The 27,804-nt window shown below is 49.4% G+C and overlaps 2 protein-coding genes and 3 non-coding genes across 5 annotated transcripts; 1 reads left to right on the top strand and 4 right to left on the bottom strand.

Moving 5' to 3' along the window:
* Window positions 1-1,134: 1,134 nt before the first annotated feature.
* Window positions 1,135-1,207, bottom strand: TRNAR-CCU (transfer RNA arginine (anticodon CCU)). The gene has a single exon. It is a non-coding gene; the product is annotated as a tRNA-Arg (tRNA).
* Window positions 1,208-3,590: 2,383 nt separating this feature from the next.
* On the bottom strand, window positions 3,591-3,663 carry TRNAR-CCU (transfer RNA arginine (anticodon CCU)). The gene has a single exon. It is a non-coding gene; the product is annotated as a tRNA-Arg (tRNA).
* A 242-nt stretch (window positions 3,664-3,905) lies between these two features.
* Window positions 3,906-3,978, bottom strand: TRNAR-UCG (transfer RNA arginine (anticodon UCG)). The gene has a single exon. It is a non-coding gene; the product is annotated as a tRNA-Arg (tRNA).
* Window positions 3,979-9,740: 5,762 nt separating this feature from the next.
* ATP5PD (ATP synthase peripheral stalk subunit d) lies at window positions 9,741-12,312 on the bottom strand. The gene is made up of 6 exons (XM_062506102.1): window positions 12,191-12,312; window positions 11,733-11,867; window positions 11,092-11,188; window positions 10,530-10,601; window positions 10,124-10,186; window positions 9,741-10,003 (listed from the first exon to the last, which is right to left on the bottom strand). The coding sequence occupies exons 2-6, from the start codon at window positions 11,852-11,854 to the stop codon at window positions 9,872-9,874; spliced, it is 486 nt and encodes a 161-aa protein (XP_062362086.1). The 5' UTR covers window positions 11,855-11,867; window positions 12,191-12,312; the 3' UTR covers window positions 9,741-9,871.
* Window positions 12,313-12,336: 24 nt separating this feature from the next.
* On the top strand, window positions 12,337-21,331 carry KCTD2 (potassium channel tetramerization domain containing 2). Its single transcript, XM_062506101.1, has 6 exons — window positions 12,337-12,612; window positions 13,981-14,089; window positions 14,662-14,753; window positions 15,396-15,491; window positions 17,134-17,259; window positions 17,948-21,331. The coding sequence occupies exons 1-6, from the start codon at window positions 12,355-12,357 to the stop codon at window positions 17,975-17,977; spliced, it is 711 nt and encodes a 236-aa protein (XP_062362085.1). The 5' UTR covers window positions 12,337-12,354; the 3' UTR covers window positions 17,978-21,331.
* Window positions 21,332-27,804: the final 6,473 nt, after the last annotated feature.

The raw sequence follows: 27,804 nt of genomic DNA, 5'->3' as shown, positions 1-27,804 counted from the left end.
GGAATCACTGAAAGATTCAGGGTGGAAAAGACCTCTAAGATTTATCAAATTGAACCTATCACTGCTATGTTCTCCATCAAACCACGTTCCCAAATGCCACATTGTGAAAAATGAACTTCACTTTCCTGGTAATTTTTAAAGGGTTTAATAAAAGGCAATAAGAGACAAACAATAAAGCAAAAGGTTATATGGCCGGGTGCTTAGCCTTTAGCCAAGGGCACTCACTAACTCAGAAAACACTTTAAATGCATCAACATGTTGCATATTCATAGACCTTCATGCATTATTCAAAATCATCTCCCTCAACCAGTAAATCAACATGTCGGTACTCCCTGATAATAGAAGATCCATAAATTCTTTCCCTAGGGTTCTGATGTGTCACTGATAATCCAAGAATGTGAAGAATTTTCTGATTATATTTTTTATCGTTCTCTTAGTTACATGAACAAAAGCTTTTTACATTACCACGCTATAGTCCAATAAAAAAAATACATTTATCACACTACTATTTCTAAGTTTTGTTAATAGCAGAACTAAAAGAAACCATATTCATATAGCAAAGTTTTTCAACATAATACATATAGTATTCATTGATATAATATGTACTTATATTTTAATATGTATGTAAATAATAACTCACATCCACATGCGTTTTGAACACTTCCAGGGATGGTGAATCCCCTTTTTCCCTGGGCATGGGAGGGGGGTCCCTGCCAGCACCTCTCTCACAGGTACAGGTGTCTGAAGTTCCATGCTGTGCCCCGGCCTCTACAAACAGGGGGATGTCGCTGCTCGCGATGTTTTTGTGACACTGAACACCCTCTGTCGCCACTGTCACCTTCCAGGACACCAACAGCCTCACTGAGGCTGCCAGGACCTCCCGCTGCTCGGGGCTCCTTTCCTTCACATTTTGTAAAACTTTGGTTCAATCAAACGCGAAAAGCCCCCGACGAGCAGGTGACACCGGGGCGTGGAGGAGCCGGCAATTTCAGGGATTAAAAGAAGATTCAGAAGTTGCGCCTGATTTAAGGCGACGGAAAAACGCGTGATGTACGCCCCGAGGTGCGAACCGGAGAGCTGGGGATGTGGGACGGGGCGAGCCGCGATCGGAGAGCGCTGCTGCGGGAAAAGAGTCACCCCAGATGGGACTCGAACCCACAATCCCTGGCTTAGGAGGCCAGTGCCTTATCCATTAGGCCACTGGGGCCGCACGCGGGCGTGTCGGAGGCGCCTCGCTTAACTCTCTGCTGGCCAGACGGGAGCGTGCTGCCGTGAGTGAGCTCGGGGGATCCCGGCCCGTGTTCCCGCGACCACCCCGGTCTGAGCGGAGAGGCCCCGCTCCCCGCCGCCTCCATCTCCCACACCCCCGCTCAGAGACGGCAGCGCGAGGTGGGGATGTTTGTGTGTGTGTGTGTGTGGGAATAGAGATCCCCGCGCCCCTCCGCCCCACAGGGAGATGGCGGGGCCGGTTTGGGGTGCAGTGAAGCCCCGAACCATGCCCCGAACTATGCCCGGAACCCGGCGCTGAAGCCCCGAACCATGCCCAGAACCCGGCGCTCGCTCTGGACCCCACGGAGCCAGCAAACGGTATCGGGCGTGGGGCAGCGGTGGCCGAGTGGACAAAACGCTGCTCCCGTATGGGAGAGGCCCCGGGTTCGAATTCTATCATTGAAGGGCTAAACGCTCCTTACGGTCGCTGAGTTAGGTCAGCGTTCCGCGCACGGTAATAAGGCGCTGTATTCACTTTCCTCACTCTAAGACAGCAAGCCGAACATCGGCACAGTGATGCGGCGTTCTGGGCTATAGTGAGAATCTCGTTTTCCCGGTACCAGGTTCGTCCGCACTCGAGGGCTTGCCCCGTCGAGGAGTGCGAATTGGCACTCGTTGACAGGGACCCCCAGGGGCAAAATCCCAGCCTAAAAGAGCTGAAACTCTCACCCCCACAACGATGCCCGCCAAGGAGAAATGGGAACGCATCGAATCGAGCACCTCTAGGTGGCTTTAAAACAAGCACGAAGGGATTCGAACTCTCTCTCCATCATTCTGATCCAAAATCAGACGCCCTATCCATGAGGCCAAGCGATGACCCACAGGGGTACCCCCGGCAGTGTCACACAGGTGACCTGTGTCACCCACAGGTGCCCCCCGGGTACCCCCAAATCCATCCCTCCTCCAAGTCTGGCTGGCTGTCCCGACACACTCCTGGTGATGGACATCCCCCTCCCCTGAGACACGGTGTGCCACTAGGTCACTGTAGGTGTGACAGTCACAGTCAGCAGTGCAGGAAGCATTCAGCAGAAAGCTGTAACATTACTGGAAAAACACCACGGGTCTCATTAACCTCCTGTTTGTTCTCCACCTGCAGCAGCTCTCCTCAAAACCCGTGTTTCTCATCTAATCCCAAAAAATGTTTCCCAAAAGCTCACCACAGGAAAGTATTTTAGTCGGTGGTACAGTGACCAGGGTTTGGGCAGGTCCATTGCTTTCCAGGCAGCAGAGCTTCCCACATCTAAGAGAAAAACTACTTAAAAAGAAACTTCACTTTGTGTTTTACGGGTGTGGCATTACCCTGACCACAGCTGCCTTTAAAACCCATTAACTCCGCAGGAAAAGACCCTCCAGGCAGCTGTTCAATTCAGCAAATCTGAGAGGGCTTTATCCCACAGGCACTTATAGGGAGGACTTTGGCCCCCAGCAGCACAGCTGAACTCTGTGACCCCACTGAGCAGCCCCTCACGGAGAGTGGTTTCTGATGGAGTAAAGCTTCCTGACCATCCCAGCTTGTCCTGCTCTGGGAAGAGGTCCCCCATGTAAGGTGGACATGAACCAGCATCCATTGGCTTTTTGTTGGTGCCGCTGATAATGCAGGGAGCAGCTGGAAGAGAAAAATGCAGCTGAAATTCCCTGACTCAAGAAAAATCCAGCTCTGCCCAGACAAAGGTAACTAAACAACTGCAACTGCTCTGCTTTGGTGCCTTCTGGGACACCTTGAAGGATGTCCATGACCTGATCAGAGCCATCCTTCCACTAACATCCCTCCAAAAATCAGCCTTTCATTAACACCTCTCATCCACAGGTCCCAAAGCAAAGCTGATTGTTACCCCCTCGATCACAGCCTCACCTGAGCTCTGGGACCACACAACTTGCTGGACAAAACATCTACCTTTGCACCCAAGCCTGGGGCACTTTGTAGCTGCTCCTCGTTGTTTCTCTTTCCATGAAATCTGAACAGGGACCACTGGCCAGGAGCAGTCACAACACCCCATCAACAGCGGCTCTTTGCACATGGAGAGAGCCTGCAGCTGCCATGGGGACCTCATTGTCCCAAAACACACCACGGACCACCGTGACCTCCCTCTTTGGTCTTTCCCCACATCAGGCTCCATGTCCAGTGCTGCAGACAGGGCACTGGTCTATCCACACCTCTGCGTTCTCCTGGCGCATCAACCTCCTCACCTGGCATCTCCCACCCGCACGGGGAACGTCTTCCCACCAAGCAGCCGTACCCAGCGGCCGCAGGGGCAGGAGGAGGAGGAGGCTCGGGGAGGAAGAGCACGGGAACAGGGCTGGCAGACGCAAAACGGAGCACTCACCCCAGATGGGACTCGAACCCACAATCCCTGGCTTAGGAGGCCAGTGCCTTATCCATTAGGCCACTGGGGCTGCGCAGGCCGCGCGCCCCGGCCCGCGGGAACGGCCCCGACCCCGCTCTGAGGGCGCGGCCCGGAACCCCTGAGGGACGAGCCCAGAGCGGGGCCGGGCCGGGGCCGCACCGGCAGCGCCGCGACACAGCCGGGGCTCGCATTTTCCCTTCAGCGCCGGGAGGAGCAGAGATGCGACGAGAGAAACGGGAAAAGATGATTTAAAAATGTGGGGCAGTGGGGAAAAAAAAAAAAGAAAAAGGCCGACCACGAAGGGACTCGAACCCTCAATCTTCTGATCCGAAGTCAGACGCCTTATCCATTAGGCCACGCGGTCGCTGTAGTGCAGCCCCCCTAGTGATGCTGGCAATCCGCGGCATCACCCCCGAGCCCCTCCCGGGTACTCTGGAGCCCCGGGCAGCGGGGGAGGACACGGGGTCTGGGGGGGACATGGCGGTCCACGGGGGGGACACGGGGGGCTGGGGAGGACACGGGCATGGGTGGGGAACATGGGAGTCCGTGGGGGACAGGGAGAGTGGCAGGGGACACTGCTGGGGAAGGACCATCCACTGCCATGGGGAATTCTGCTGGCGGAGAGGCAATCAAGTGTGGGACTTGCTGATTACAATTGCTGCCATGGAGCCATTCACAGAATCACAGAATCATGGAATATCCTGGGCTGGATGGGACCCGCAAGGATCACTGGGATGACAGCAGGAAAAAAAAAAAAAAAAAAAAAAGCAGAGATGGAGAAGAGGGCGGCCGAGGAAAACACAGAGAGATAAAAAACCCAGAAGTCTCTGAGCCTTTCATCTTAACTGTGAGGACTGAGAAAAGAACATGAGGAGTATGGGAGATCAACAAGGAGGCAGAAACAGAAAATTCATAGGTGCATGGAAGGCTCAGTGGGAAATGAGGACATGGTGTGTCCTGCTGGGGAGCAGGACAGGGCTCAAAGGAGAGCGGCCTCCCCCACAGCCCTCAGTCACATAGGCACTAATTCCTGATCCGTTTCAGTGGGGTTGCGGCAAACTCTCAGCCCTGTAAATGAGAGCAAATTTGCTGCTGAGTACCTCTGGCTCTTTGCCTTTACTTTGCGGAGATGAGCCCTTTCTTTCCTTCTCCCTCAAATTGTTGGATTTTTTTTAATGACCTTATTTTTCCTTGACCACAACAAAAGGCTACTCCCAAGAGCCAGCTGAGTACATCAAACCATTAGCAAATTCTTCCTTCCAACAGATAAAATGTCTGTTTACAAAAATCCATCCCTCATTAATAAATATCAAATCAACTTCCACATAACAAATGACGTGTCCTGGTCCAGTTCATAAGACACACAGTACCATTCTCCTCCTTATTTGGAAGCAGGAGATGATGCAGGGAGTTTTTGTAGCCATCCTCACCTTTTCTCTTGGGACAGGTAAGTGCAACGGGGATAGAAAACCTTTGAGGAATTCTGTTGCCATCTGTGTGAGAAGGGATTTTTGTGTGTTAACAATGTTTTTCACATCCACAGCTCTACAGCCTTTCTCTTTTGATGCATCTCTCACAGGCTGAGGTCTTGCCTTGATGTTTCTGTGTTTCAAGTGGAATTCTCTTTCCAGCAGGGGCTGCTCCAAAGTACCTCTGCACCTACTATGACATTGTTGACTACCTGAACATCTCCTCTCACAACAAGCTGCACACGTACATTCTGCCCAAGATCAACCTGGAGGAGCCTGTGGAAGTAAAGATGGATTTCATACTGGTGGCAATTCTCTCTGTGGTAAGGACCAAAATGAGTTTTTACAACAGGAAACTGGGCTATTACTAGGTCAGGGTTTGAGTCTTCTGACAGCAAGTCCACAGGGGTGAGAATCAGCCCCTTCCACTTCAGCCTTCTGCTGTTGGAAAGCACTTTTGGAAGATCTGGAGTATTTCCTCCAAATCCTTCCTGAAGTCACATCCAGAGGAGCAGCCTGCTTTGTAGGAGGCTCCAAAAACCCTGCAGAGTGCCTGAACTGCTCAGGGCATTTGCAGTACACTGCCATGGAAAAGTTGACAATAATCTATTATTTCTCCTAAGCATTGGACTGTGTGCTCCCACTCTTCAGCCATAGGATCAAGAGCCACGAGCTCTCCTCCCAAGCCCAGTTACTGCAGCCTGTGGTCAGGAAAGAGCTTCTGCACTAAGAAAATCAGCAAGGTACTTTTGTTTCTCCAGGTGGAAAAGCTCCAGACAGTCAGTTTTTACTTCGTCCTGAACCTGGTAGGTTCCTCAAAGAGTTTCTCTCCTGATTCCCAGCACAACGTGTGGTGTTCAGCCCAGAGCTCATCTCTCTCCTGCAACTTCTTCCCTCAGGAATGGCAGAACCCTTTTGCAACCTGGGACCCACTGGATTTCTGTAACATTTCTGAAATTATTCTGCCCATGGATACGTATTGGTCACCCCCCATCTTCATCTTAGAGCGGTAGGTTCCCCTTTCATTTTTTTTTCACTGGCTTAACAGAAATACCATGGATGCAAACTGTTGGTTATATTATAGGAAATGGGATAAACTCACATGGCTGAAACTTGTTCCCTTGAGCTCTCCTAACCAAGAGCCTCCTAATTTAGATTAATGGTGACCACAGTTTATGCAAAGCACTTAGTGGCTCTGTAATATTGTAACAGCTCCTGAAATATCCCCTCTGGGCTGTAGCTAGAGCTGAGGAAGCAGCAGAAACTAGCACTGCTGCGGAATAAAGTGACCTTTAGTAGTGTGTGGAAAGATACAGGGCAGAGCACTGGGGGTCTGACAGAGGGATGGGCACTTCCACCAGCTCTCCACAAGGAGAAAGGACTGGGAAGCAGAGCCAGGAAATGATCCCCTGCCCTGGAGAGGGCTGAGAGGCAGGAGGTGCTCAGGAGGTGCAGGGCTACAGCAAACCTTCCCAAAGTGCTCACGAGCCCTTCTCCCAGCCTGGTTTCCTCTCCTGCTGCTGCATCCCATGGCTGGGCGATGGCTCTGAGCCCCCCAGACAGGGTGTTCACAGCTTGGTTTTGTGGGACTGAGGCACAGGCAGCATCTCAGGCTCAGTTCCTCTCCCTGTCTGTTCCCTGCAGAGTGAACGGGCAAAACCCAGAGCTGAATTACATGGTCCTCATGCACAACGGCAGCTTCAACTCCACCCGGCCCTTCCAGGTCACCCTGACATGCAGTTTGATAATCCTCAAGTTCCCCTTCGACACCCAGACCTGCAACTTGAGCATAGCTTCATTCCTCTACCCAGGTACAGCTGCAGGTTGAGCTTTACCACCTCTGGGCTGAATTTGGAGAAGAAGGACTAGATGAGATGTGCCCTGCTAACTCCTGGGCTCCTGAGCAGCACCACATGCTCACAGTGGGGTTGAGGTCATATGAGACCAGGGAAAATGAGTTAAAATGCTGCCATTCTGTCCTGGCACATTTCCCAGCAACATCTCTGGAACAATCTGGATGTTCTGTGGCAAGCCCCTCCCAGGACTGGTTTCTACAGGAGGCCCGAGACCAGGAGGCTTCCTGCAAAACTGCTACTTGTTCACATAGAATTTTGCAGGACTGATCTTTAAACACATTTGAAAGCCATGGAAGTGGGAGGAAATTAATCATAGAATCCTAAGGCTGGAAAAGATTTCCAAGGGCATCAAATCCAACCATTAAAGGACAGTTTCAGGGATTCAAACTGCAGTTAGAATTAATCCCAACAGGAAGGGCTGAAATATAAGCAGAGGTGACACAAAATCTTCCTGGTCTCATCCACAAAGGATAGCTGCCCTAATTCACCAGATGTTTCCCCTCTGAGCCACATTTTCAGAGGTCCAGCCAAGCCTCTTTACAGAGACCTTTTCAATTTCTCCCTCATGGGCTGAGAAACCTGAGCAGTGCATGAAACCTCCCCCTTCCCTGTCTGCACACGCCCTCAGTTGGGTGGGAAAGGGAGAGGAATAACTGACCTCTAATAAATTCCTAAATTCTTCAACTTCCCTCCCCCCTCTGCCTCCTGCCCAAGCAGTAACAGACTTTGTCATGAAGACAAGACGGACACCAGCAGAGATCATGAAAGACAGCCAGAGTTTCTTTCTAACTGATGGAGAATGGAAGTTCACCAACCTGAGCATCATTGAATACACAGAAATGGTGGATGACAAAGGTTTTTCTGTGGTCACCTATCTGGTATGGCGGTACTTCCATATTATATTGCACTCATATGGCACCCAAAACCCCCAGTATAAAACAAGATTATTTTTTATATTAGGGGACCAGCATTTGCCAACACCCCGAGTCATCTCTTGCTCATCAAATTTTGCTCATCTTCCTCAACAGATTTCCATGGAGAGACGACCCACTCTCTACATTCTGAACCTGATCCTCCCAACGTGTGCCCTGTACTTGCTGGACATGGCTGTGTTGTTTGGACCCAGCTCCCTCGAGGAGAAAATCAACTTCCAGATTGCCATCATCCTTGGCAGCTCCATGCTGGCTGTGATCCTCAACAACAGCCTCCCGACTTCCTCCAACAAACCACCCATAATAGGTACCCACCTTTACCAAATAAACCCTGATTTTCACCCAGGTACCAGCCCTAAGGAACGTCTGGGTGTTTATAGACATGAACAGCTAAGCTTGATTAGCTTGCTGGAGTTAGATTTTCCCTGTTCCCCACCAGGCAAATGGAATGTAAGAAAATGCCAATTATCCAGTCTTCTGCATTTTCCTGTTGTTCTGCAGTGGTGTTTTTCCTGGGCACCTTCCTGCTCATGATCATGGCTGTGCTAGATACCTTCTTCCTGTTGTACCAGCAGCGCAAATCCCTGCGCTCGGACAAGGTCCTCAGAAGCTTCCAACCAGGTAAAACACTCCATAACACCTTTCACAGAGTAGGTTTGGGGCATTTTCCTGCACCTTTATTGGAGCCAGGGCAGGTTTCCTCAGGGCAAACAGTGTCCCCAGGCAGTGTGAGCTGTGGTGGCCCCGCTGTGCTGACACTGCCCTTTGCTCCCTGCAGAGCCACAGGAGCTGCCCAAGAGACCCCCAGGCAACCTGGCCAAGGGGGGTCCCCAACTGCTGCACACTCCCAAGAAGGCCCAGGGACAAGGGCAGGCAAACAAGCACCTCTTGCAGCTGCAGGAGCTGGACCCATTTCTGCCAGTTCTGGAGAAGGTGATTCTCTACAGCCACCTCTTCTTGTCCCTGTTCTTTTTTACTGTGATTTCTGTAAAATGGAGCAGCTGAAGATCAGCTCTGCCCAGCGCCAGCTCAGTTGTTCTCCACTGTGTTGCTTCTCACCCCCTGCTGTAATTTGCTCCTGCTCAATTTAGAGCTGCAGTTCAGTTGCCTGAATAAAACAAAACTAAATTAAAATCCAGTGCCACAGGACCCGAGATCTGCATGCATACTGCTTTGTAGTCTGGTTCAGTAGAATTACGGATGTTCTTGAAGTATGCTGTTGGCTACTAAGGTATTTGAATAAAAGAGCTGTAAAATCTGGGGATAATACCTTCATTCTACCTATCAGTAATTCTGACCTTTAACATGACCAAGAGGAAAGGGAGTCGATTGCCCTCTCTTAGAGGAGTTTCTATCTTGAGGGAAGGTGTTTTAAAAAATTCCACCTCAGATTATTAAATAGAACTATGCAAGTCTTTACTATCATTTCTATGAGTTTTAGTGAGATCAGCAGCTTTCAGAAATCCAGGGCAAAGAGAAAAGGAGCACCAGGATTAAGTGTTTTTAAAAATAACTAAAAAAGTATCTTTTTTTATGTGCATCTCAACACACTCCTAAAAAACAATCACAATCAGCCTAGAAAACACTGCCAGACCTGTGCCTGTAGAAGTCCTGAGACACTCCAGACACACACAAATCACTGCCAAATACACTCCAGAATCTCAAAGGGCTACACACATGTTCAACTTCTGAGCAAGTGTCTGCCAGCAAGGGCAGAAGAACTCCATTCCCTGCACCTCATGGTTACAGAGAAGGACAGGAGGTTTATTTGCATTTCACAGGGCTCAGTTCGATCAACAGGACAGGGAGCTTGGTCCCTGCTACCAAAACAAGCTCATGGGTAGAAAACACAAAATCCAGAAAAAGTGGAATGTTTGCAAGTTACTGTATTGTTCCGTGTTACTCAGAACTCATGTCTCAGATGTAAGCCACGGACAGAGAAAGCTCTTTATTTATAAGATCATGGAGTCTGACAGTCATTAAACTGCTCCCTGACCAGTTTACAGATCAGCAATTGGCTTGTGGGGCCAGTATGGATATTTCTCCTTGTTCAGTTTGGTTTCAGGGAAGGCATCAATCAAGTCTTCAAATGTCATCTGTTCAAAGGGAATCATGTTCTTGAGCTTCTGGAGCTGTGGAAGCAGGGAAAGACACATCACAAGTCAGTGGTCAACAGGAAGGAGCAAAGCACACCCAGGAGAGCAAAGGGTGTAGAGTTCAGAGAATATTCCCTAAGCAAAGTCCAGCCTCACCTGCTGCTCGTACTGGGCGATGCGGGCTTTGGAAGCCTGGATGTACTCAGCAGTGCTCTTGGCCTGGGGAGAGCAGAGGACGTGGGGAGTGTGGTTATGATAAAGACACTGCCCAGAGTGAACCTGCACACACACCCCCACCACGCTTTCAGTTGGCACTAAAATCTATCATTGTTACACTGGGTAACTGATGGAATCTCCAGCAGACCCCAAACAGCCAAACCCTTCCCTGTGCAGGGATCCCCTTGCTCAGAAAGCCAGGGACACGTGACAAGGGCAGAGCTGTGCCCTGGCTCAGGCTGCCCTGCCCATGCAGGGGGACATCCAGAACATCACCTCCCTCTCACCCCTTCCCATCCCCACAGAAAGCAGGGACAACCTCGCTGGTAGGGAATGGCTCACTTACAGCTTCCTTCTCCTGGGCATCAATCTTGGCAGTTTGTGTATCCACTGGCTCAGGAACCTTTAGTGCACTGAACTGTAAAGTGAAAGACAGATTTTTATAAGGCTTGTTTGACTGAAACAATCCGTCACATTGAGGTCATCTTCCCTAGCAGGGGATCATTCCTGCAGGGGAGCATTCCCTCCTTTACTACTAGGATTTGCTCACAACCATGTAAGTTAATGAGCTAAGAGTGATCAGTGCAGCTGTTCCCTGTCCCTCCCAAGCAACACTTGCTCACCCAGGAGCTTCCAGCCACCTCCTCTGTCCTACCCACCACCCCCAGAACACACAGCACCACCAGTTCCTCGCAGCACTGACACAGCACCAACACCAGACTCACCTTTCAGAGTTACTGCCCTCACCACAAAGCTCCCAGACCCATCTGAGCTCAATGGGTGCCTCCAGTCTTGGGAGGCAAATTTTCATAGTGACTCGACCAACCTTCTCTGCTAATCCTGGTGTTTTCCTCTCAATGCCCCAATTAAACTCCAAAGAGCAATATCCAGCTGGCAAGGAGACTGACCTTCTTCTGGAACTCATCCACCATTCCAGCTTTGGCAACATGAGCTTTGTAGAAAGCCCAGTCAATGGTCGGTGGCTTCTCTGGCAGTGCAGCCAACCTGAAGGGATGCAGACATGAGCAGCAACCTGAGCATCAGCACAGCTTGCTATATTTAGCTTAGGTGTTCTTAGGTTTGAAACAAGCCATTTCTGCAAATCCCTCTACCCTTGGAACAGGCTACTCTGGACAGACAAGCAGAGCTCAGCCCCTCTGGGTGCAGTCTTTAAGGAAGGATGAGGCTGTTTCACAACACTGAGCCAGAGCAATCAGCAACATTCCCGGCAACAGCCAGCATTTGTATCAGGCAAGAAGACGCTAAAGGATTTGAGAACCACACATTAATTTGTAGAGCACTTAACAGTGACAAACTTGTGCTAAAGCAAAGCGCGTTCACAGAACAGCAGCTACGGGTTTACTCTAGGGAAGATTAACTAAAGGTGATTTGCCAAAAAAAGCCACGAGCCGCCTCAAGGTGACCTGCTTTAATACCTGCAAGGACACTCGTGCGGGACCACAGACAGCGGCAGACACCAGCACTCCCAGCTGGCTGGCTGGGGAGGGCCGAGCGGGCCCTGCCGAAGCGGGGCGGGGCGGGCACTCACCGGGCTGTCAGCGCATCGTTGCGGGTCTTCAACGCGTTGAACATGGCTCGCTGGTTCGGGGGCACTCGCTCAGCGAAGGCCGCCCAGTCCACGGCCTTAAGGGCAGCTTTGCGTCCCGCCATGGCGCCGCCTGGCCTGGGAGACACCGGTGGGTCACAGCGCCGGCGGGGAGCGGGGAACGCGGCACCGAGGGGGCGCGATAGGGCGGGACACGGGGGACGGGGACAAGGAAGGGGTCGGGTCACCGAACAGGACGGGGACTCTTGGGGATCGGGACACGGGGGGCGCTCCTGAGCCCCGCCGCGACCTCACGCTGGCCCCCGTTCTCTCCCACCAGCCTCCCAACACCGAGGACGTCCCCAGCCTGTCCTGTCCCCCAGCTCGGGATTCCAGATCCCCGTCCCCGGGACCCTTTTCCCGGAGCCCCTCCCGCTCCCCCTTCCCGGCCCTGCTCTCACCTTCACTGACCGACACTGCAGTCCCCACCGCCGGAAGTAGCGCCCCCTCGGCTCCCATAGCCCAATGAGAACGCGGCTTCACCGGAAGTCGTCATCCCCGGAAGCGGCGCGGGCCGGAAGAGGCGCGGGCGGCGATGGCGGCAGGCGAGCGCTGAGGCTCCGCCATGGCCGAAGGGCCGCCGAGGGGCCGCACGCCCAGCCCGGGCCCCGGAGGGGCACCGGGGCCGCCCAGCCCCCGCGCGGCCGGAGCGGCGGCGGGGTCCGCCGGGGCGCTATCCCCGCCCGCCGCCGCCTCCAAGTGGGTGCGGCTGAACGTGGGCGGCACGTACTTCGTGAGCACCCGGCAGACGCTGTGCCGGGAGCCCAAGTCCTTCCTGTGCCGTCTTTGCTGCCAGGAGGGGCCCGAACTCGGCTCCGACAAGGTGAGGCCGCGGCGGGGCCGGGACCCCCTCCACACCGGGACAGCCCCTCCTTGAGCCCCACGGCAGCCGGTGTCACCAGGGTGGCCAAACCTGTCCCACGGGCGTGGGGAAGCCCCCGGCTACCGCTGTCCCCGAGCCTCCTGTGCGGCCCCGGGCTGTGGATGTGCCAGTCTCCCACGATTCTGGGGCACGTCACTCGGACGCGTCATCGGCTTGTCCCTCGTGTCCCACGGTCAGGGAGGTGGTGGCATGCCCAAAAACGGGACTTGACTCTGTCCTTGTGTCTGTGGCACTCACGTGCCACGGGTTCTGATCTTTCCACCTCTCATGGACTCTGCTCAAGGAGCAATCCACCTTCCCACAGGAGTTACAGCAGGGAATGAAACTCGGAGAAACAGGAATGTTACAATTTCTCACCCTGAGCATTTTTGTTGTTTTTGTTTTTAATATATTTCACTTCACTCTCATTAAAGATCATGGTGCACATTCTTTATATGACTGGACAGTTTTGAAGTCACTGCAGTTTATTGTAAGGATTTTGTAAACTACTCTTCTTGCAATTGCAGATTTTCCATAGGATCAGTTGCACAAGGTGTTGTAAATATGTCGTGAGTGGGTCAGCCAGAATTAGTAGAGTCTGTTGCTGCTCCATTCAGAGTTTAATCACAAGATAAATCCTGGTTGTGATCAAAATATCAGTCAGCAGCATCAGTAAGGAGATATTTCAGAGTGGGTTTGCACAGTTTCTTCTTGCTTTAGAGTAGATTGGCAGGAGAAACGATGCTTTAAAGTCATTAAGAGAGGGATGTGAAAGTTCTGCAGAGGGTTTGTCAGTGCTTCAGAGCTGCTCAAAAGATGCTTTTGGCTCTGAGTTGATGGTTGTTTAATTCCAATAGTTGTTGTATTGCTGGACACATGGCTGGAGCACTGCAATGTCTGCTGTACTGGAAAGGGAGAAAAAAAGGGAGCTGTTTTGGCTGTCAGGTGCCCTTAGCTAGAACTGGATATCCCAATTTTCTCCAGAGCCTCCTAATTAAACTAGTCTGAACATCAGGCTTAGCCAGAACACATCTGCCGGGTTTTGGTTCTTACTGTAGTGAAGAAGCCCTCCTAAGCCCAGCTTTTTTTCTCCAGGTCCATAAACTGTGAGTACAAGTGCTTCATGTAAGGCATCTGCTGGCATTGTTGGTCTGCAAGGTTCCTAGATCAGATATTAAAAAAATAAAATGCTTTCAATGTAGCATCATTTATACACCTCCCACAGGCAAATGAATCCAGGTTTTCAAAGAGAAACTGTTCAATTTATTGTGTTAGATTGAAATGATTTTTTTTCCTGGTGCCACTGAGCCATCCCTGTTTTGTTCTCAGGATGAGACAGGGGCCTATCTCATTGACAGAGACCCCACGTACTTTGGTCCGATACTGAACTACCTCCGGCACGGGAAGCTCATCATAAACAAGGAGCTTGCAGAGGAAGGTAAGAGAAAAACAGCAGGAAAGGCTGGAAGTGCTGTTTGATAGCACATCCAGGAACCCTCACCAAAGACTGGTGTGAGGGTGTGAGCAAGTTTCCCAGGAGTGCTGTTAGTACTGTTAATTGCTCATTAGTGGGGATTAAGTCATCAGATTCTGTGTCTTCCTGGAAGCAGAGGCTGAAGATCACAGCACACCCTGTCACTGTTCTGCTGAGCCCAAGGTCTGTTACAGCCCATCTGCCCCTCACAGACCATGGTTCTCCCCAGACAGGCAGCTCTGAGGGCTTTCCCTGATGGGGCTGGGTGAAGAAACAGACATTGTACCATGAGATTGCAGGTAATCCCAGGGAAAGGGGAACAATCTTTCTTAATGATCCTTGTAAATCATAAAAGGAGGTGACAGCTAATCAGGAATTTTCTCCTAGCCTGGGAGCAGGAGGTGGGTGGCACATTTGGGATTCTGACATTTCGGCTAGATTTGGAGTCAGAAGCAGGTGTTGCACCCTTGTGACAGAATCATCTTTATTCTACCCTGTGCAGAGTAACAGAACCTGTGCTTTGGTTTCCTCTTTAGGGGTGCTGGAAGAGGCTGAGTTTTACAACATCGCATCCCTCGTGCGGCTGGTGAAGGAGCGGATACGGGACAACGAGAACAGAACCTCTCAAGTAATGCACCTCTGGGTTATGGAGTCAGTTCTGTGGCACAGGAGGACAAGCATGGCTGCAGGCCCTTACAGTAGCACTTCTTTGATTTCAGCAGTAACAGGAATAAATTTTGTTAGGTGGATGCAGGGCATGGCTAGGAAAGAATCTCCGGTGTGGCTTTATAAAGCACAGAACCACTGAGTCATCCCAGCCTTGTAGGGACACTCCCCTTGTAGGGGAGAGGCCAAGAGCAGAAATGGGTGGTTATAAAGCAAAACATACTGCTTTGGTAGAGAACAGCTCAAACTCTTCCTTCTCTAAACCATTTCTTCCCTTTGTCTCTCTGTGACATTTTTCCCGTTGATGCTCAGCTGATACCAGCACACCTAGTAGACTAAATTTCAGAAACAAGTTCAAAAAGCAGCAAATAGCTTTAAAAGCTAAAAAAGTTTTGCTTTCACTGTAGCTTAGACACCTAGAAAGCTTTTAAGAGAAGAGTGCCAAGCATATGGTTCTGTTTTGGAATCACTGGGATTAAAAAGCCTTTAGAAAGCCTGTGGGGCTCTGACTTCCTAACACAAGAGCAGGGGTGGCTTATTAATTCTCTAGTGTGACATTAGTAAAGCAATTACTAGACTACAACAATTGTTCTCTGTGCTCCAGGGACCCGTGAAACACGTGTACAGAGTGCTGCAGTGCCAAGAGGAAGAGCTCACACAGATGGTGTCCACCATGTCCGACGGATGGAAATTTGAACAGGTACCATTGCTGAAGAATGGCAGAATTCCTTTGAAAACTGGATATGGAATAAGCAGAGTTGCCTGTTGAGAATAAGCAGCCTGACCTGAGCAGCAATCTACTTATGTCCAGTTACTGACAGGGGAGAGCAGATGTCACTAAAGCTGCCAGAGAGGTTTAATTTTCTCTCAGGACTTCTTGTCTCTTTGTGAAATCCAGAGCAGTTCTTCCCTTCTGCATTCCATCACACACACCAGGCCACAGTATAATAGTTCTATCCAGGAAAATTAACAGAGCCATAAAAAAACACAGCACAACTTTCCTGGAACCTCAAAGCTATGACTGCTGCATTTGCTAAAGAGGCACTGAGTGATACGAGAACTTCTTGCAGATGTCTTTGCAATGCAGCTGGTTCCAGGGCTGGGTGTGGCATATGGCATTAGTTCCAGGTTTGGTTTCTGGAATCAAGCACAGTTCTCTTATTTCTGAGGAGGGAGAACTGGAGCCAGCTGGCCTCTGTGTTATGTTATATTAAGAAACTACAGAATCGGCTCTGTGGATTACAGCAGAGTCTTCCCATTTAGTCCAGCTTCACTACAAGTGGATGCTGTGGGAAATGTGCTGACATGAAGTGAGGAAGAGGGTTAGGAACAGCACTTCCCATTAGTTGTTCCTATGGATCTGTTCTGTAATGCCTGAAAGCTGTCTCAGGGTGGAGAGGCGGCTGCTCCATGGAAATGCAGTTCTGCAACACCCAGGTTTTGCTGTCCAACAGTTTCTGCTTTTCACACAACCACATCTACATCCCCAAAACCTTGAGGCTACAGGCAGTGCCTTTCATGGGAAACTGCACCCTTAGATCTTTCCTGATCTTCCTTTTCAAATCTGTAATCTATAAATATGGAGCTGGCTCTTCCAAAATCTACTAGGACATGAAAGTTAAGGTGCATGCTGCACAGTAAAGTTTCCTGGATACACACAGTTGGTAAGAATCATAATGCTTTCTTCAGATGACTTGGACTGATTTTCTGGAAAGCAGAACTGAGTTGTAAATGACAAATTAGCTCTGCACTCCAGGATGTCCTTTTAATGTAATAATGATGAATGAGACAGATGGGATTTCTTGGATTGAGTCCAGACCCCCTCAGCACAACAGTATAATGGAATATAATCCTGTTTACACAGATACCAGACTCCATCTTGGCAGCATCCACATAAAGGACAGTGTCTGTTTGCCACGTGTCCCCAGTTAATCCAACATCTGCCTGGGGTAAAGATTTCCCATTTTCACATCAGTCACAAGGCAGGTTGAGAGCTGAGTTCAGCAAGGACCAGGCAATTTGCAATGCCCGCCCATGTCTGAGTGAACTGGATATTATATACTGCACAATCTATTTTCCCTTTTTCCACTCTCACAAACGGGAAAATGTTCTGCTGTGTTCAACGTTAGTTTCAAGCTGGAATTCCTTCCCGGGGCTCCAGGTGCCACTAGAGGGCTGTGGAGCTCGGATGAATCCCTGCCTTATACACACACACACACACAGGAGGCTGCAAGGGAAACTTGGTCCAGAACAGATCTCCCAGGACAGTCCCATCTCACAGCACCTGTAGGAATAAAATCAAGACTTATTGATAGTTACCTTGGCTGTCTCCTGTTGTACAGCTGATTAGCATTGGATCTTCCTATAACTACGGAAACGAAGACCAGGCAGAATTCCTCTGTGTTGTGTCCAGGGAGCTCAACAATTCTACCAATGGCATTGTCAAGGAGCCAAGTGAGAAGGCCAAGGTAAGGCACCTGCTCAGATGTATCAATTTGAATTCCCCTAGAAAGAAAAACCTTTCCTGCACCAAGCTGCAGCAGTAGTTCTGTGGATCAGCTTTCCCATTGCCTTCTCTCTCATCCCCTCTTGGAAGATTTCATGATTTGCTGTAGGACAAGAGCTAAGGCTCTTTGTGCACTTCAAATTAAGACCCAAATACTGAGGGAAAGAGTAACTTGAAGAGGGAAAACAGAATAGCAAGGACCTTTGAGGTTAGTCAGGTTTTGTGGTTGAAGGATGTTGCAGGGAGAAAAAAGATTGTTATCTTTCAACCCTCCCCATCCCTGGAAGTGTTCAAGGCCAGGTTGGATGGGGCTCTGAGCAGCCTGCTCTAGTGGAAAGCGGCCTTGCAGATGGCAGAGGGGTTGAACAAGATAGACTTAAGGACCCTTCCAAACCAAGCCATTCTATGAACCCAGAAAGAAACAAAAGCCAACATCTTTACCTCCTGGCAAGCAGCTGAGCAGGATTTCTAGAGAGAAGGGGCTGGTTCACCCTTAACCAGCCCATCAACTGTTGTGGTGGCATAAAAGCCTACAAGCTGCTCTCACGTTAGTCCGCGTTTCCTTTCTCTGCAAAAAACAAGGACTCTGAACAGGAACTTTTGCATTTAAACTTGTCTGAGGTTTTCATAGAAGGTCTCATCTGTTTCAGATTCTTCAGGAGCGAGGATCCCGGATGTAATTCAAGTGTCCACTCCATTAAACTCCCGGATGTCACAGGGCAGTCCAGCTGGGCAGAGCATCTCTCCGCAGAGCAACCCAGCCCTTGTACAATAACCAAGCTAATGCAAAGCAAAGCCAAGCCTGTCCTGCCAATGGCAAATAATTCTGGTCATAACCAAAGGCTTTTCTCTTACCCTGGAAATCGAGGAAGGAAAAGACTCTTCCAGTTGGATAGTCCTTTCCACAAGTATTTGTTTTATTTACTTGGCCAGCGCTGTATTGAATTTTTCCGACAATGGCTGGGCCGGATTCCCAGTCAGAGCCTTTGTGAAGGTTGCTCAGGTCCTCAGGCCCTTGTAATCAATCCCACCTTTCACAGGCTGCTGTGGGTGGGAAGGTCTATATTTGAGCTGTGCCATTTCTTGCACCCAGGTCTGCCACCACAAAAGTGCAGGGACCTTGAAGTGCTCCCCCCTTCTGCCCCAAATCTGAAGAACAGGGCTTTAAAAGTAGGAACAAAACAACCATTTCTAAAAAACCCACACAAACTTTTCCATCCTTGCTTTCTATTTGTTCCTTGTTCAATTACTAAGAGCTGAGTTTAGATCTGAGGGGAGGGGAATTGTGTGTCCATCTGACACAGGTCTCACTGGTAACACTATTACACATGGGCTCCTGGTATTTTCCAAAGCCCGTTACTTGCATGCATAAACAAAGAGGCCTGTGTTCACCCAAAATAGTGATAGAGTGATAGTCCTGTCCTTTACACTTCTCCACAGAGCAAGAGTGGTGACATCTTCCCCTCCAGTACCCTGCCATGGCCATATCTTAGCCTGGTGCAAAGTCACAAGGTTTAGGGACTTGCTGCTGCCAAGTTCAGCTTTGCCTTGTTTGTCTCCAGCAGTGTGGGCTCTGTCTCCTTCCCTCTCACGAGGGAGGGCTTCAGGCAGAATTTCTTTTGTACTGTACCAAGCAGGTAGGTTTGTCTGACCCCACGAGATCCTTAGCAGAGGAGATCCCCTATTTACACGCAGTGATTTACCTGCAGCCCCCTCGTGTCCCCACCTTTAAGAGATCACCTCAAATTACAGAGGGACATCACAGAACTAGGGTGGGGGGATTTGGTGAAAAGTTGCCAAACTATTGTAATGTTTTTGTCCAAAGTGATGTGTCAACTTCTGTGACTTTTCTTTCCTTTTTTTTTTTTTTTTTTTTTTTTTTTTTTGGAATGCCTTGGATGGATGTGCAAAATGTTCGTTTGTGCCTCTCTTGAATTCTAATCCTAGCCAAACTGCAGTCACTGGTTCCCCTTTATTATTCTGTGCCACCCATAACCAAGGGCATGTCCCTCTTAGTCTGGTAAATGGAATTTCATAGGAATTTGCTGCATGTTTTTCCCCTTTCATCCTGGCTTTGTTCTTTGTAGCCTAAGTGTCCCAGCACTTGGGTCATTTTCAGTCAAGTCCCAAACTGACATTGCAGCAAAGCTTCAGAGATGCTGGAATTCAGACATTGAAAAGCTCAGAGCAGATGTTTCTCAATAAGCTACCAGAAAATTCTTCACCTGGACTGAGGGGTTGGGCTCCTTTCTGGAGGGCTTCAGCTACCCATGTTCTCCTGAAAGCTTTGACACAGAATTAGGCAGGTTTTCCATCTTAATCACTTGCTGCTGAGAGGGTCCTACCAACAGTCCAACAACCAGTTCAGCGACCAAGATGTGCAGGAAAGACACTGAGTGGCACTGCTGTGCTCTGCCTCTCTCCAGTCCTTCTGCACATCCCCTTGCCTGTCCATGCTGCTCTGCCACTGCACCTCCTCCAGTGGAGCCTTTGCCTCGTCCTCAGGACAGACTGGTTAATTGTGCTAGATTAGTCCTGGTAACAACAGACTGTGCCAAATGTCTTTGAATTCACGTTGTGTCAGTGACAGGCTGTTGAAACACAGCTGGCTTTCCATCACACTGAAAAACACAGCTCTGCTTCCCTCCATCTGCCCTGTTTATAACGTGGTGAGCTGGTGTTGGCGTGATCAGACTACACACTTTGGCTGGGCCTGAACAACACTGTGATGTGTACAGATCTCCCTCCTCTGTCCGTATCCTGTAGCCTCAGCCACTGTCTGTGCTCACAGCTAAGAAATCAAGAAGCATATGTATGCAAGTTAGCAGCCTGAAAAGCCCTTTTGACACTCATTTGTCTTATTCCGCTTCCTCAGAGGAGGGAGTTTTTGGGAACTGGTCAAGAAATACCAAGCTAAAGGCAACAGGAACTGGTCAGGCTGTATTTGTCAGATTGATGCCAGCTGAGCACCTTGTTAAAGCATGGAAATCAAAGCAACACTGGCTGCAGAGGGAGACTTTCTGTCCAGTACAGATCAAGTAGATAAGAATAACAAGCACTTCCCTGGCTTTTTTGTGTCACCAAAAATGCAATTTGTGGTGAAGCCCACTGGAGGGTTGCCTGATGCAGTGATGCTATTGCTCTCCCCTCTGAGCCACAGAGAGCCTAAAAGTGACCATTAGCAGGTGAATGGCACTGCTGCTTAACTGATGAGCACAAGAAAGATCAGAGTTGCATCTTGGTTTTCCCTTTCATGCTGCTTTTGGCAGTGAGAAGGTCCAGGGGACCATGGACTCTTTGGATTCCATTGCAGCATCCTTTGAAGTTCAGCAGAACAAGTTTATGGTAGATAACCAATCACTGGTACTGGATGCTCAAGTTTTTGGGTGAGCTGTTGGACCAGGCATGAAGTCCAGCTAGAGCAGGTACATTTCCAGTGAAGGATTTCTTCCCTGACTGTGCTAGGTCACCTTTATCCTGAGACAGGGCTGGTCTCAGCATTATGCACCAGTTGCATCCCTTCTGTGCTCAAACAGGGCTTTTCCTTCCGTTGCCTTTCACTCAGTCACAACTATATCAAAATTAGTGCTGAATTAGGATGAAATTTGTCCCGTTCACTCTTAAAAAAGTGTAGCATGTTGTGGTGAGTAGAGTAGGAGAGCAGGGGTAGATCTACTGGCAGTCCAAGAGTGCTTTTATGCCTCTTAGGAAGGTTCACTTTAAAGCATTAATCCTGGGAATGGAGCGTATGACACTATGGTTTTTATAAAAAACTTTCCCAGTGGCCTAAATTGTTCCATTGTGGCAAGACTGGAAATAACCTCTTGAAGTGTCTTTGTTTCTGCATATTTTTAAAAACTGATTTTTCTCAGGGGTGACTGAGTGGGCTGAGGCGAAGGGGGCCTGGTTGGCTGCGGGGCAGGGGCCGGAGCAGCCAGGCTGTGGGCTCCTACCCGGAGGTTTTGTACAGTTTGTCACGTGTCAGTGCCCTTTGCTACTGTTTCTCTTTGTTTATTAAATGTGTTTGAATAACAGTTGAGAAGCTGTGGTTTTTAATTTTTTTTTCCAATAAATATTCTGAAATGGGTATGAAAAGTTTGAAGGGCAGTCTGCAGCCTGCTGCTTTGCCTGCACTGCAGGGATACTGCATTATTGGGGCAGAAGGGTGTGTGACACCTTGGGTGTGACAGCTGCAGCTGCTCTGTGAGCTCACACAGAGATTGGCCATATCAGACCTCACCTGGACCAGCCTGGTTCATTAAGGAATAGAAATAAATAAAAGGCTAAGATACTTACAGGTTAGGTTGGAACTCAAACAGGGACCCCAGGCAATCCCATTCCATCATGAATGCAGACATTCATCAGTGAGCTGGGTGGGGCTAAGGCCCCAAACAATCAGGTGTTCAAGCAGGAATTTGGAAACCTCTAAAAAAGGGTGCCCATCAATAGACTTGGGCTGCTGTCACATGGACTTGGTGTGGACACATGCCTGGCTCCAAAACTGCAATGTTTGGGCACTTGCATCTGGCTTCAATTCACTTCTAACAATCATTTGCCAAAAGGAGAATCTAATGAGATTCTGGACTCTTCCTAGGCTGCTTTCAGGTATAAAGGTACAACTGAAGCTTGTTTCTGATGTTTTCATCTATAAAATAATCTCCAATTCCACATTTATTCTAACCACTTCCACTGATAACCACAAGCAAGTAGAACATTAATATAACCACTAAATGTGAGTAGCTAAAACAGGAAGAGGATTTTTTTTTTTTGGTCAGTTGTCATTTGCTAAACCCCTACTTGATACTGGACCACATGGAGGAAGGGTATGACTGTTCCAGCTTTGGTGCTGCCAGAAGTTGGATGACATTGGCAAGTCAGGCTCAACACAAGGAAAAGGAAGAGCAAGAACACAAGTGAAGAATGGGGAGTCTTGGACTGAGTTAATCCTACTCTTGATTACAAGTGGCTGTTGCCTCCTGTGGGTAGTCTGAAGGCTGTCCATCTCCATCCTCACTGCCACAGGACCTCAAAGCCACAGAGCAGGGATGGGCTGACACATCACCAAACCAGGCTTTAACACCAGCACAGAGGATAAAATTCTCCCCACACAGGGAGCTCACCAGAAACCATGGCTGAGCCAAGTCACCACACAGCATGAGTTGATTTAAGACAGTATTTTCAAACCTCTTGACCCATTTCTCTATTCCAGACCTGACTGGAGGTCTGCACTGCCAGTGAATTTGCTCAAAGTAAAACCACACTTCAAGTGCTAGCAGAGTCTTGAGCAGAGGCGGAAGCTGCAGGGCTGGCACTGCAGACACCACACACATATCTGTTCAACACAGAGGGCTTGTCAGCAAAAATTCAGGTTATAGCCAGCATTTACATAATGCCATGCCATATTTACACAGTAACCTCTGTGCTATCCTGCCTTCGGGCTGTCCTATAAGCCCACATAAGCTGGAAAAGCCTTTGTGCAGGACCTTTAACCAGCTGCAGGTCTGCCAGGCAGGTGGCTCCCCTAACACAATGCCATGTCACCACACAGGAGACACAAGCATTACTCAGTGGTTCCTACAGAAATCTCAAGCTGGAGCTTGCCAGGTCTTTGCACTATCCCTCACTTTTCCATCCAAGGCTTTGAAACCCATTAACTCCTTCAAAAATTAATTTTTTTACTTGCTGCAGGAAACAGGTGATGCCTCAGCATAACCAAGTGATGAGAGGTTGTGTGGGATTGGCACTGTGTGTTAACTTACCCAAAATAAAAATCAACCCTGTACATCAGCTCTGTGCCAGTCCTGCTACTGCCAGGAGCCCAAAGCTCCGCTCTCCCCGTTGCCAAACCGTGGCTGCTCTAGACCTGCTGCAGCAGCAGAAGGGAAATGGGGGATGGTTTGCAGCAAAACTGGCCTCAGCAGAGGGTTATGGACCTGATTCTTGTCTGGGTTGATCAGAACACCCCAGGCTGCCCCTGAATGCTGTTTCCCCAAGAAGATGTTGGATACCCAGTGATGGCACATCTCCAGCAGCTCCTGTGGGTGAGGGGCTCTGTCCATGGGGCTGTGCCACCACCAAGGCAGGAGGTGAATGGCACCACAAAAGCACACAAGGGATGTCATACCTGCCCATAGCAGGATTTGGTCCCTCCTATTCCCAGAGACAACTAGAGGGAAAAAAATTCTCCAGGTGGCTTTGCCAGGTGCTTGGCAGAAAGATGAGTGACAAAACATCACAGATTTTCTGATAGCCAGAGTAAAATCAGAAGGTAATGCATGCACTAAGCTATGGCAGAGAGACTTGAAAACCCCTTCATCAGGGGTTTTCTGCATTGGAAAGCACATAAAAGGAGCAATTTTACATCCTCCTCTGGAAAGAAAGGCTCAGGCTCCCTCTTGTCCCCCAGGCTGTGTCCAAGGCCCACCAGGCTCCCTGGGGCTGGTGCTCACCTTCCCACAGCACTCCCATTAGTCACCCCAGCTGGCAGCTCACCTTGCCCCTGACGGTTTTGCCTGGAACCCAATTAATTTGTTTTTCTGGCCTGCCTGCTCACGTCCATGGACAAAAAAGGAAACAGTAACTGACATTAAAGATAGGAAAGGGTTTTAGCAGTGTCAGGCACCTATCAGCATCCAGCTGCTTGGCCTGGGGCTCCAGCAAAATGCAGTGGAAACTGAGGCTGCATCTCCCCTCTGCACACATGGAAGGGTGAAATGCAGTGGTGCAGAGATCCTGCCAGAGCTATAGGTGCATCTTGCACAACCCCTCCATTTGCTTTTCTCTCAGGCTCTCACACACAGACGAAGGTCAATTCGTCACTTACCCACCCATCCTCACCCGGAACAAAGTAATCAAGCCGGATCTGTCTGCAGACAGGAAGCCTGCAGATATTTTCAACTCAGCTTACTAAGTTGTTTGGGAAACAAGGACCTTGGCCATGTCCTTCCACCTAGATCTAGTTTTGAGGCAGTTACTGACGGTTTAACCCAACTTTCACCTGGGTAAACAACTGCCATAGACTCTGGTGCTTTCCAGCCTGGAGGAACACGCTGGTTACTCCAAAGTAATTACCTTCAGACTGTGGTGTAACAGATGAGCAAAGGCTTATTACAGAAGATAATTGACCTTCTGGTTATATTTCCTATTAGAGGTCTCCATCCCTCCTAGGTGTTTCTCAGCAGATGGGAGTCTGACCCAAGTCCATCAGCAGTCTGAAGCACACAGAGTCCTCAAGCTTCACCAGTGAGCTGAGGATTCCACAGGTCTCTGTGTCACCAAGAATATCCTTGATCTCAGAGCCATCTGGACAGCAGGTCCTTTACCACAGGCAGGAAAACGTGCACCAGTGATCGTGATGAATTCAAATGACAGTGTCTAAAAATCAGGAAAACCATTTGGGCAACCAAGCAAGGACACAGGCCTTTAACCTGGGCACTAAATTCAAGGTGTCTTGGAAAAGTAGACAGATTAGACATTAAACAGATAGAAAACACCTAATAAATGGCCATCCTCAACCTAATGTTCCAGTGTGTTTTTATCTAAAATTTTAATACAAAGAAACACATAAAAAAGTAAGAAGGAGGGATCATATTTGCCAAGCCAAAGAAGATTTGCCCATGACACAAAGGCTCAAGGCCACATTTTGCTGTTTCCATATTCCCCCAACAATATGACCCTAAAGTGCACAGGGACCTTACCACCCCACTGGTACAAGTCTTCCTGCTTTTCCTTTTCCACAAATCGCAAAACTGAACACAGTGATCCTTTTGGGTATGGGCATGAAGAGCCTCAGTGTCAGCACTAAGTTGCTGGATCTTCTCTCCTACCCTGTTGTGACCTCTAAGCAACACCTGTTTTGTCCTCAGCTGGACATCTTCCTTGGACAAGAGATCTGAGCAGGGCCTGGCTGGGATGGCAGAGCATCTGTTGAGAGCTAAAGAGCCACAGCTGAATAGCTGGAGCCCAAAAACCAGCTGGCTTCCTGAAAACCATGCTCCAAAATTTCTGGCTGAACTCCTTCAACCCCCCACAACCCCCTCCACCTGCTCAATGGATCCATCAGTCAGCCACAAGGAAACACTTCTCTTGATCCTAGTCCCACTGAGTCCCTTATTCCTTATTAATAAAAGCCAATTTATATTATAATTGAAAGCTTGTTAGAGGGAGCCTTCAGCCACTGCTCAGGATCAAAGTGTCAATCTATGAAAGAGATGCCCTGCAGCTGCATCACATCCTACTTCTCCCTTCTTCTGCCACATTCTCACCTACTGCAGAAGTCTTCCTACAGCTAATGACAAGGTAACTTCATTTCTTGAAAAGCCTCATTTTCCCAGGAACATCCCTGCTCCTCATCTTCCCAAAGGCAGGCAATTGCTGGAAGAAGAGCACCAGCAGCTTCCAGATATCCTCAATAACCTCAGCCAGGTTCATAGCAAGGCCCTCCATCTATTCAGATATTCCATGCCACCATTGGTCCATCTCTCTGTCCACTGCCAGGGCAGGCTAGGGCAGTGTTGCACCTTAGAGTGTCACAGAGCACAAGCCAGAGCCTCTTCCAAAGCCACCTTCAGCGTAAGTTTATGCAATGTCTTCCTCAGACTCATCTCCAAATCCCCATTGCCTCAGAGAATACTGCCCTTCTTGGCACCACACCTTGTACACAAAGCACAGGCTCTAGGACAGAGGAGATAGTGGCAGTCAGGAAGGCAAGGGCCAGCATGCACACAAACCATCTGCAGTCACCCACCAGCCAGAGATCTAGCACTGGGATAAAGAACAGGGACAAGCCACATCTTGCTGAATTCCTGCAGGCCAATGGGAGCTGTCAGTGCATGCTCTGGTGCCAGCTGCCTCCCCAGCTCCCATTTCCCATCTCCAGGCTAAGCCGTGTTATCCCAGCACTGGCTAATGGCCATTAAACCTAGTCCCAAAAGGGGGATTTCTCACCTGGTCTTATACCCACATTGTCAGTAATTAAAGAGCACAAAGCAGCCAGGCAGACCCAAAGCCAGCCCAGGAGAGGAGAAAGCAGCAGTGAAACTGAGCAAAAAGGGAACCACGTAAGGATCTGGAGTCAAATGCAGCTGCGAAACAAACAGGATGGAGGAGGGGGTGTGGGAGGAGGACACAGATGAGGCTGGTCGGGCTAATTAAGACCAATTAGTGCAGGTGGGACCCTGATCCCTTTTGCAGGGGGAGGATGGGGGAGTGATGCTATGGGAACTGCTTGGGAAAGTCAGGATAAACTAGCACTTCCCCCATCCTTGGCACAGCACCATTTTTTCAGTACTAGCAGAGCTGGTCTGAAGGGGTTTTGCCGGGGTTGTTCAGATCCTGTCTCAGCCTCAGGAACCTGTTTTCAGGTGCTCTGAGACCTTGGGTCTGTGTCTATGTTCCAGGGATGGATCAGAGCAAAAGTTTAATTTGTGACTGAACCTGGGACAGGAACAGCTCCCTGCCACAAAGGACTCTGCAATCCCACAGCTGAAATGTCACTTCATTTCCCTTGCTTTAGACAAAAAACAAAACAACCCCCCACACTTCCTCTGCAAGAATCAATCTGCCAGAGGATTTGCTAATCTGGATCTCTGGAACAAATTCAACTGGTCTTTCTCAAGTGTGATTTGCAAGCTCTTGAGGCGTTTGCACTTGGGTTTCCAACCACAAAGAATCAGAGGACCATTTCCAACCAAAAGTTGGAAAATACCTTTAAGATTATTGAGTCCAACCATTAACACAGCGCTGCCAAGGCCACCATTAAACCTGTTTTTAAGCCCCAAAACTGCTGCTGAAGGTCCTGAGTATAGGGCTGGTTTACCAAGCTGTAACATGCTAGTAAGGACAGGGAGGGAGCTGGGGACTTGCAGCCACCTCCACCCTGCCCCAGGCACAGCCTGTCCCCCGAGGGCTGCAACCAGCTGCTGACAAGTGGCATCCAGCAGAGACAAGCCTGTAGTGCTGGGCCAGGCTGCACCACTTGGGCTGATGCTTTAATCAGAGCTAAATCTGGACTCTCTGCTGTCACCTCACTGGATGACCTTGGAAAAATCAGCGGGGATATAATATAAGCTACATGGGAGAGGATGGCAAAGAAAGCCATGGTCTAAGGATGAAAAGGTACTTTAAAAGTCACTTATAAAGGTATTTACCAAGACAAGTGCTTGGCTTTCCTGCCCTCAACAGACACCAAAAAGCAGTTTACCACCCTGCTCGGTTTACAGTAAGCATCTTGCTTCGGTACATGCAGCTTATTTTACACATTCATACAATATGTGTCCAGGGCATGCCAGGGCTGAGCTCAATGGCAGGAAGGTGCACAAAACCTTCTTTTCCATTCCCATTCCTGCTCTCAAGCTGCAGGCATTGTCCAGTCTCTGAACACCCCTCCAAGCCCCATTGCTTTGGGCAGTGGTTCTGCATCCCCCAGCCACACTCCTCACTTCCCTGCTGGACCCTGTGGCTAGGTCTCCCTTCTCAGTGGCTCCAGAGAAGAAGTAGGCTGCTCATC

This window comes from Cinclus cinclus, chromosome 20, assembly GCF_963662255.1.
Source record: "Cinclus cinclus chromosome 20, bCinCin1.1, whole genome shotgun sequence".
NCBI lineage: Eukaryota > Metazoa > Chordata > Aves > Passeriformes > Cinclidae > Cinclus > Cinclus cinclus.
This window is presented reverse-complemented; position numbering and strand designations above follow the sequence as displayed.

Coding starts and splice junctions, on each gene's coding strand:
- ATP5PD (XM_062506102.1), bottom strand. CDS start 11,854: ATGGCGGGACGCAAAGCTGCCCTTAAGGCCGTGGACTGGGCGGCCTTC. Junction 11,189..11,732: donor AACGATGCGCTGACAGCCCG/GTGAGTGCCCGC, acceptor GCATCCCTTCAG/GTTGGCTGCACTGCCAGAGA. Junction 10,004..10,123: donor TCGCCCAGTACGAGCAGCAG/GTGAGGCTGGAC, acceptor CTGCTTCCACAG/CTCCAGAAGCTCAAGAACAT.
- KCTD2 (XM_062506101.1), top strand. CDS start 12,355: ATGGCCGAAGGGCCGCCGAGGGGCCGCACGCCCAGCCCGGGCCCCGGA. Junction 14,090..14,661: donor CAAGGAGCTTGCAGAGGAAG/GTAAGAGAAAAA, acceptor TTTCCTCTTTAG/GGGTGCTGGAAGAGGCTGAG. Junction 15,492..17,133: donor ACGGATGGAAATTTGAACAG/GTACCATTGCTG, acceptor CCTGTTGTACAG/CTGATTAGCATTGGATCTTC.